Source organism: Sinocyclocheilus anshuiensis, unplaced genomic scaffold (assembly GCF_001515605.1).
Source record: "Sinocyclocheilus anshuiensis isolate Anshui unplaced genomic scaffold, SAMN03320099.WGS_v1.1 scaffold804, whole genome shotgun sequence".
NCBI classification, from domain to species: domain Eukaryota; kingdom Metazoa; phylum Chordata; class Actinopteri; order Cypriniformes; family Cyprinidae; genus Sinocyclocheilus; species Sinocyclocheilus anshuiensis.
This window is the reverse complement of record NW_015557098.1, coordinates 630,333-640,523: the sequence shown is the minus strand read 5'-3', so window position 1 is coordinate 640,523 and position 10,191 is coordinate 630,333. Positions and strand designations below refer to the sequence as shown.

Genomic DNA, 10,191 nt, shown 5'->3' with positions numbered 1-10,191 from the left:
CACAACAGAACAGCAATGCATTTTATGGACGACCGTTTCATGAACCTAGGAGAGGAGGTAATTCTGACTTTTGAATCAGCTACTGTTTTGTTATTAGTTTAAGTCTGTTACACCAAATACACAAAATAATGATCTTTAAAAAAGCATCATATGACCCCTTTAATTTAATGCATCCTTGCTGATTAAAATTAATTTCATTCCACAAAAAAATTGTACTGACCACAAACTTTTGAACAGTAGTGTATATTACAATGTATTTCTTTCAAAGAAAGAAATTAATTATCTATGATGTGTAGTACAGGAATCATAATGTGTTATGTTACTCATTTATGGGTTCTTATTGAAACCTGTATGATTTTTTTTTTATCTTCCATAGAGCACAAAAGATTTAGCAGAATGTACATGATCTTTTACATAAAATGTAGGTGAATGTTGACCAGCAGTCACTGTCAAGCTGCAAAGTCACCATATCACCAAAATTACCATTAAAGTACCATCAAAGTTGTCCATATGACTCATGCTTTATATAGACCTTTGACAGCTTTGTGTGCAGCTAATAGTGACTCTACAAATAAACATGCCCTTATTCAAACCACATGAATGAGATTTGAGTGTTCAATTAATAACTTAAACGTTGGTTGGTTCTTCACACAAAGCTGTTATATGTTTTCAGAATGGATAGAATAGAATTTACTTTGTCACGTTTTAGGGAAATTTGTCTTGGACTTCAAATGACACAGCCAGTAATCAGCATTAGACTCCCGTAAACACATATCACATAGATCAACATACAATAAAATAGTGCAACAATCCAAATATATATTACAACCTACTACGTACCAAAGTCTTACATTTAAGAATTCTCTGTTTAATAAGGAAGAAGACTTGAAATATAATAATTTGGGCTGCTCTTATGATACTTCTATGGCACTTTTTTTGGTCATTTTGACTTGACTTAGCCCTTGGTAACTATTTATTATTAATAATAATCAGAAGAAAAACTATTTTTAGCAAGTGATGTAGTTCAATAATGCAGGCTGTTCACTGCGTTACTGTAGCACTGAATTCTGTCTTTTTTAAATGTTTGTTTCAGACCCAGATGTGCTTGATACTTGGTTCTCTTCTGGTCTCTTCCCGTTCGCAATGCTCGGCTGGCCTCAGCAGGTTCTTCATTTTTAAAGTCCATTTTTCTTTCAACTTCATAAACTCACGAAAGTGACCAGACAAAAAATCAATAAAGAAAGTCTGTGTATCAACATGCTGAAGATCTGACTCTCTATCCTCAGACAGAAGACTTGAAACAGTTCTACCCCAATTCCATTCTGGAAACAGGAAGTGACCTCATCTTCTTCTGGGTGGCCAGGATGGTGATGCTGGGCAGAGAGTTGACCGGCCAGCTGCCCTTTAAACAGGTTGGGTCGATGGCTTATTGCTGAGCTCATAACTCTAAATGCCATATCGTAAGGTTGGCAGGAACTGAACATTTTTATTGCGATGTGTGTCATATACCAAAAGTATCCAAACTGTCACTGAGAAATGTTACCATCTGTTTTGCCATCAAATTGTCTCTGTTTGGTGCAGCTCTGACTCTTATTGCTCTTTCTCTCTCTGCTCCGTCACTGTCAAACAGGTGCTCTTTCACTCTCTGGTGAGAGATAAATATGGGCGGAAGATGAGTAAATCTTTAGGAAACGTCATTGACCCTCTTGATGTCATCTCAGGGGTTTCTTCGGAGGTACAGACACATACGAACTCTCAGCATTCAGACCTGTTCCAACCGAGTACAAAACATGAAGATACCATGATGTTGTTTTGACGTATTTTTACTATTTAGACTAGACGTCGGGGTGGGGCCAATCAAAGAGCTTGTCTTCATTTTTAATAGCCAGCAGCCTTTAGTTTACGCCACAGCATTGACCGTAATTCACTACTTGATATTGCTAGTCAATTGCAGGTGGTATTAGTGGGAGGGGCTTTCTCATTCTAGAGAGCATTTGATTGGACAAAAATCTGTGTAGGCGATGAGTCATCAATATATTTGGTCCATGTTTCAAAGCTAATAGTGGGGAAGCCCAAAACATATGGACCAATAATAGCGATAGTTTTAATTTAGCAGTAATTGTTGATATTGGATATTTAACTGTGCACACTATTTTTACATTCATATTACCTTTGCTGTCATCTAACACTCACTTAAAGTTAATCTTGAAAAATACTTATTTAATAATAATGGTAAATGCAATCTTTAAATTATTTAATATACATGCAAATCTCAGAATATAGATTTTCATATTGTATATAAAGTTGTGATTCTTAATTTCACTTGTAGCATTTAAACAAATTATTTTAGTGTTTAGTACAACAAAAGTAGTTGTTGTTGTTTTTTAATTTAGAAAAAAATAGTATAGAGTTTTGATATCAGCCCTTTATTGTTTATGGGCCATGAAAATAATCATTGACTTGACATATTGGCCAGAATTTAATATCAGTACATCGCAAACTATTACACATGGACTCAAAACCTCAAAACTCCCATTTTAACAGAAAAATCTTTTTATAGCTAATTTTTATGAATAATTGGCTACAGATTCTGTGTGACCAAAAACAATTGAAAAAAAAACGTTTTTGTTAATTAAAATAAAGCTGAAATTAAAATAAAATATAAATATTCAAAGAAAAACTTGAACTTGGACTTAAACTTTAAAAAAAAAAAAATTAGAAGTGTTGCCTTGGCAACTAACTAAAATAAAATAAGTTTAAAGTGAAGTACTAAAATGACTAAAAATAAAAATGTAATTAAATTAAATGCTCAATAGAAATATGAACAAATTAATAATAATTACAAAATAACAATAACATTACAAAAACTAAATGAAATAAAATTAAAATAGAAACTGATATTATAAAAATAAAATCCAATTCAAAATATTAATAAATACTACACAAGTATATAAATAATATTAAAATAACACTGGAATATATTTGGGGGAAAAAAATTGTTTTATACACTTCTGTAGTTTCATACCATTAGACTACCATTAGACTTAGCAGTAGAAGATTGAAAACTTTGTCCTTTCTATACCTGTTAATTTTTTTTTACTCCATTCCCTTTTTAATTCCTACGAACACTAAATGAATTAAAGAAATAATTCAGACTTCTTAATGAATATAACAAGCCAATGAACATCTATCAGTTAGATGTCTTTATCCAGGACTCAGGGCAGAACTGACTCACTCATTCTGAAAGCACAGCCATCCATGGTGAAATCTTAATATATGAAACGGCTAATCTTCTAATCACCACTTTGTCATGAAGACTTCATCTTCTCGTCAGTCACATTCCGGTTTAATCTCTGTAGAGACTTCAAGAGAAAGTCAGAGAAGGAAACTTGGATCCGAGGGAAAGCATTGTTGCCATGGAAGCACAGGTCAGTACGAGGTTCGCTTCATTCAAGTGATCCAGTCGTTTCCAATTGAGCGAGTTCACCTCAATTCCTGTGTCCTCTCTGCAGAAGAAAGATTTCCCCAAAGGGATTCCAGAGTGCGGGACAGATGCTTTGAGGTTTGCGCTCTGCTCTTATAAAGCCCAGGGTAAGTCGCCCTCATTAGAGAGTCCTGTAATCAAACCTTACGATCAGATGTACCCAGAGTTCCTCACTCCCTCTGCTGACGTTTTGTTCGAACCCCGTCTCAGGAGAGGACGTCAGCCTGTCTGTGTCTCATGTGCTGAGCTGCAGACATTTCTGTAATAAGATGTGGCAGACCGTGCGCTTCACCCTCGCCACGCTGCATGATGCAAGTTTACCGACATCATTAGCAGAGGTACGGCAACCAATATATCTTCATTAAATCAATAAAGCAACCCAGACGAATGCTGCTCGCTGGGTGATACAGTACGAGAGCTGATCTGCATGATGCCGACATGATTTAATGATCTGCATCTGGGTTTAAATGAAGTACACACTTTATCATGTGCTGTATTTTGTCTTGCATTGGCACTTCTGCTGTTTCACATTCGCTCGTCCCCTTTGGGACGGAGAGTGCCGGAGAGGAGGAGAGTGCCAGTGCAAATGACTTGTAGGAGCAAATGGCAGAAAATCAGTTTGAAGGGTGAAGTCTCAGTTCTTCACTGAGATTGTTCCCATCAGTTGATAACTGTGTTTGCTCCCTTAGTTTCACAGTGTGCTTGTGTCAGTTACAGAATCTACTGGACGCCTGCTTCAAATATTTTTGAGGGAATTTTGAGGAAGGTTTATGGTGTTACAAAATATTTATATTTCAAATAAATGCTGTTCTTTTGAACTTTCTATTCATCAAAAAATCCTAAAAAATTGTATCATGGTTTTTACAAAAATATGAAAGCACAACATTGATGATAATTATAATCAGTAATCGTTTTTTTTTTTTTTTTTTTTTGAGCAGCAAATAATCGTATCAGAATGATTTCTGAAGGATCATGTGACACTGAAGACTGGATTAATGATGCTGGAAATTCAGCTTTGCATCACAGACATAAATTACATTTTACAGTATATTCAAATGGAATATTTTTTTTAAATTGTAATAATATTTTACAGTATTACTGTTTTTACTGTATTTTTGATCAAATAAATGCAGACTTGGTGAGCTTAAGAGACTTTAAAAAACATTAAATTCAGTCAGAAAATTGTCAGTCAGATGTGATCAAATGTTTAGACTAAAACTCTAGAATAGCTATTAGTCACATTGCTCTCTAAATATAAGCATTGAACAACTCATAAGGCCAACTAATACTGATTTTAAGAACCTGGGTTGCCAGATCTGTGTAAGAAAACTAGTCCAAATATCAAAATATGCCTCTCACTCATACATAAATTACATAGTTCACTGTCTCTGTTATGCGTTATATGCACTTTCAACTTGAAAAATCACTGTATAGTAGGAAAGGCACCCTACCAGTAGCCTCTTCACAAAAATCTTCTTACTCTGTCTAGCAGAGTTTTATCACTAGAAGAACATAAAATGGGTAAAATGTTTCAATGCAAGAATTACAGTCAGATATAATTTATGCATAGGGTGAGCAATACGGGCCATTTGTACGGGACGCACCCTTGCCAGGAATTCTATATTGCCTAAAATATCCAGGTTTTGGCTGTTAGCACTGTGCAGATCGATCGTTGTTTGACATTATTTCACAAGAGCTATAGAGAGCAGAGCAGATGGCTCCTTATGCTTTCAAATTGCTCTCGCGGTACTTTGGTGTCATACAATGATCAGTGTGCAGCTTCAAGTCGAACGAACGGACAAACACGTGCGCGTATTTGCATCGGTTTGATCGCTCTCACCTTCTCACGTGTGACGCGCCACGATTGGTCGATTATGTACAATACCCGCATGTTATAAGTCAACTACTTTGAACGTTTTAGGCTATATAAAAATCACGGCCAGGACTTGTCCCATATAAATGGCACATATGGCCACCCTATTTATGCACTATATCATACCTTAAACCTGTATGGAAAATGTCAACCTACGAGAAGTTTAAAAATAGACCAGAAAACTGTGGACTTGGCAACCCTGCTTGGAGCCATTTGCATTATTATAAGTCTGTGTACCATCAGAATGATTTTGAAACTGATATTTCAAGATTTAAAAAAAAAAATCTTGCATGCAGTTTATTTAATGTTTTTCTCACTTGGTCTCTTAGACCTATCCTCTATCCAGCATGGACAGGTGGATCTGTTCGCGTCTGCACAGCACGGTTCAGCAGTGTGAGAGGGGTTTCGAGAGCTACGAGCTCCACACGGTCACGTCTGCACTGCACTCTTTCTGGCTCCACAGTCTGTGTGACGTCTACCTGGTGAGTATGATCTGTCATGATACTGGTGGATCTTCCAGTCACTGACTGATGAACTGTCGTCTTCTGTTCCTCTTCTTCAGGAAAGCATCAAGCCGGTGTTGAAAGGTGAAGGCTGTTGTAGTGAGGAACAGAGAGCTCGAGAAAGGCAGGTGGCCGCGTCTGTGTTGTATCACAGCGTTTCCATCTCTCTCGCTCTCCTCTCGCCCTTCATGCCGTTCCTCACAGAGGAGCTGTGGCAGAGACTCCTGCCTTACACTGACTCTGACGGGACGTCCCGCAGCCTGTGTGTGCAGCCCTACCCAAAGACCTCTCAGCTGGTCAGAAACAAACCAGCACTCACAGACGCCACCTGATAACATGCAGCTCTCTTTTAGTCAAAAAACAACTCTTTTCAATCTCCTCCTTCACTTCAGGAGCACTGGTGTTTTCCTAAGGAGGAGGCCGACTTCTCTTTGGTAGAGGAAGTGGTCAGAGTGGCGAGGTTACTGAGGGCCCAGTGCCAGCTGACGAAGGAAAGACCTGACTGTGAGAGAACCTCAAGTTTTTGTTGACTTAGTGCTAATGTTTGGTTATTAGCTGTGTTTGCTAAGGCAAGTATCACTACTACAATAGCTCATACTTTGCAGTGTTTAGTGTTGCGATGTTTAAATATTATTTATGTACTATTATAGTATTTATTAATATTTTGAATTCACTTTTATATTTATATATTTTCAGTCAGGGTTGTTAACTAAAATGTAAAACAAACTTTTTGTGTTTTTTAAATTGTTTAAGTTTTTGTTACTAAATAATAAAATAAAACAAATGTTTAAAAAAAAAACAACAACTTTATTTCAGTTTTCCAAAGGAAATATTTCTTGTTTTAATTTAGTTTAACATGATGTACTAAAATAACAAAAATGAAAACATTAAATTAATAAAAACGAATTTAATTATTAAAAATTATAATTAATAATAACATTTATTTAACTAATAAAAATTTATTTAATTACATTAAATTAATAAAAAAAACTATATAGACATTAAAAATGCGAATAAAAAGGCTAATAAAAATGACAACATACAACCAAATTATGAAAACATTACCGAAAATGAAAATGGAAAATATAAAAATGAAAACTAATTTGAACTATTAATAAAAACTGTAAATAATAGTACCTCAATGATAAAAAAAGAACACTGTTTTCAGGTTACATTTTAGTTGAAGTTTTAGTAATTTTATGTGCTTTCGTCATTTATATATATATATATATTTTATATTTCTGTTTAGCTAATTTTTTTTTTCAGTGTTAGTTTTAGCTATTTTATTACGCAACTTAAAATGTTAACTTAAAACTTTATTACTTATTACTTAACTTTTTTTTTTTTTTTTCCAAAGGCAACGTTTCTAATTTTCGTTTAAGTTTTCATTTAATATTTATATTTTAGTTTATTTCAAACCAGTTTTTATAGTTTTAACACTGATTGGATTATTCGCAACATTTGTGCAACAGACATGAATGATGCTTCAAATTGTGCAGCTTGTTGAGGGGTTTGCAGTTATTTTCTAAGCAATCAGGCAAGTTTTTGCCTGCCAGACAGTAAAATGTGAAAATAAAGCCCATAGACGAGTTGAAAGGACTACCGTCTTGAGTCATATCGTTACTGTAAAAATAGATTTTTCAAAGTTGTAAACAAAAATTTCTTTACTAAGGTGTAGTTTAATTACCTTTGTAGTGTAATATTGTAATGTTTTTTTTTTCTTTGAACAAATACTACTTCGGTCTTTACACTTAAATTTAAACTCAAAGTGCTACTTGCCATTTCCTTTGTAATTAAATGTGAAATTTCAATCAATGTGAAATTTACTAACAATTTCTGAGTAAACTTTTTAGAGACTTGGCAATGTAAGAAACCACCTAGCCCTAGCAACTGCACAGAACACCTTGGCAACCACACAGAAGACCCTGGCAACCAGTCATTTCTTCTGGTGCAGTTATTATAGTAGCATAGATGAAATCTTTCATCATGTGACATGTAATAGTTGTGTGTTTTAGTGTGGGCGGTGTGTGCACCGGATCAGGCTGAGACTCTTCTGCACTTCAGATCAGCTATCTGCACGCTGGGCCGGATCTCAGCGCTTCATCTACACTGTCCAGAGGGAGGATTCACCGACTCTCCTCCTCCACCTACGGCCAGTGCTGTAGGGGTGGTGGATCACTCCCTCTGCTTACATCTCAGCGTTCAGGTAATGCAGAGTAAGATTTTCCTTTCTACAGTAACGATGTGTCTATATATAGACTGCTGATGACTCTTTCTCTCTCTGTCAACCTTCAGAATGGTATTAATGCTGACAAACAGAGAGCTCTCCTCTCTCAGCGCAGAGAAAAGCTGGCCTCCAAACTCAAGCAAGCCCTCGCTTGCACCCAGAAGCCCAACTATACAGAAAAAGTACCTGATAAAGTCAGAAAAGACACAGAGAATAAGGTGGGTACAGAGGAGAATGGGCAGATGCACTTCACTAAAAATTGCACCTATCATATTTCACACAAAATGAAATAATATTTGATTGGAAAATATATTTAGCATGAAGAAAATTAAGCCTATTTTATTATTATTTTTTTAGCCTATTTTTATTTTTTTGCATTGTGATGATTTCCTCCCCCAAATTGTGATGCAAAAAATAATAATAATTTAAAAAAGTCATTTATATTTATATATATATATATATATATATATATATATATAGTGCTGGGTAGTAACTTGAGAAATGCAGTTCATACAGATTATTTAATTAAAAACATGTCTCGTGTTGAAAGTAGTTTCTTGTCACTAAAGCTGTGTGTGTATATATATATATATATATATATATATATATATAGTGCTGGGTAGTAACTTGAGAAATGCAGTTCATACAGATTATTTAATTAAAAACATGTCTCGTGTCTGGATGATGAATTCTCCCACTGTATTACACTAATGAAACTGAATATATATTGCATTGCACCAATGACAATTTTGAAGAAATGTGTGTTTAATTGTCGTGATAACAGTAATTTATTTAGTCTAAAAATAGGCTTCATTTGTATTTTTTATTTTTTTAATTGTGATGTGAAATATAACCTGGACATTTCTTTGTGAGATTCACCCTCCTATCCATGAGAAAGAAATGTGAAAACCAGATTTACATACTAGCTAGTCTCGCAGATTTCCATGTTACTCAAAATGCATGAAGCGTACTGGCATGCCTCATTGCACAATGTTTTCATACACTGTTGTAATTCCATTTTCAATAGAAAACCTCATTTATTTTGTGTTATTAAAGTTCAACTGGAGATTAACCACATGTATTTATGTGGATTGAAATGTTTATGCATGCACTGCATATTATTCATTCTGTATATCCCGTGAGAAAGCTTCATCCTTGTCAATAGAGTAATATATTTCAGCAGCTGAAGGAGCTTTCATGCATTTATTGTGTTCTGAAATAACAGATTGCAGCTATGGCGCAGGAACTGAAGAACATCGAGGACCAACTCTTGGCTTTGGAAGATACAAGGAAAGAAGTCTAATGGACACACTGATCCAAATATTAAATCCAACCAATAACCAGTGGAAAAGAATACTTTGTTTTCTTTGTGTAAATCTGATAAGGATACCTTGAAACAGACAATGAGACACTGCTTTATCGAAGAAGAAAAAGCTAGTGTATATTTATGAAGTTGGTTTGAATGTAATATAGATGTAAAATAAATTACGCATTTGGTGAATTATTTTCTTTCTTCATTTCCTTTAGTGTTCCTTGTTTGCATCATATAAAGTTCTAGAAAATAAATATAAACATTTTCAAAAGAGGCTGTTTAGAATTCATTTTAAAAACCACAGCTGTTAGGTAAAATGAACACTTAAAGCTACAGACCGTAACTTTTTTTTGGTTAAAAATGATCCGAAATCAATATTTGAGCAAGTACATAACCAGCCAGTGTTCGAAACTATCGCCTTGCTTTAGCCCGATTCACAACGGTTAGCTTATAATAATGTTTTCTAATTTGAGTGGTACAGGTAGGTTTTCGCGGGAAATTCGAGCATGGCACTGCGTCATTACGTCATGTCTGTAAACATAAAGAAGTTGTCCCGGCTACTAGGCTATCACATGTGAGGATCCTGCAGGTGGCGGATCGTTTGTAGCCTTTTCTCACAGCAGCCGGAATAATTAAATGTGCTTCTGATTACAGATAGCCTGGGATTACAAAGATTTGTATTTTAAAGAAAACCAGTTCAAAGAGAGCATAATTTGCTTTTTGGGTTAAAAGAATTTCTGAATATGAATGTAACAACGTTCGTAGGTCGGAATGAACGGTGCAGGAACCGGC

The 10,191-nt window shown here is 35.1% G+C and overlaps 1 protein-coding gene across 1 annotated transcript in view; it reads left to right on the top strand.

Annotated features, from left to right (window-relative positions):
* The window catches only part of LOC107677457 (valine--tRNA ligase, mitochondrial), a 23,641-nt gene extending 14,064 nt beyond the window's left edge, over positions 1-9,577 (top strand). Inside the window, exons 16-27 of the mRNA XM_016472366.1 lie at positions 1,094-1,164; positions 1,287-1,412; positions 1,631-1,735; positions 3,360-3,428; positions 3,513-3,591; positions 3,695-3,822; positions 5,687-5,839; positions 5,920-6,156; positions 6,253-6,364; positions 7,876-8,066; positions 8,156-8,305; positions 9,313-9,577. Of these exons, the coding sequence (XP_016327852.1) occupies positions 1,094-1,164; positions 1,287-1,412; positions 1,631-1,735; positions 3,360-3,428; positions 3,513-3,591; positions 3,695-3,822; positions 5,687-5,839; positions 5,920-6,156; positions 6,253-6,364; positions 7,876-8,066; positions 8,156-8,305; positions 9,313-9,390 (1,499 nt within the window). The 3' untranslated portion in view covers positions 9,391-9,577. The remainder of the gene's footprint in view (positions 1-1,093; positions 1,165-1,286; positions 1,413-1,630; positions 1,736-3,359; positions 3,429-3,512; positions 3,592-3,694; positions 3,823-5,686; positions 5,840-5,919; positions 6,157-6,252; positions 6,365-7,875; positions 8,067-8,155; positions 8,306-9,312) is intronic.
* Positions 9,578-10,191: the final 614 nt, after the last annotated feature.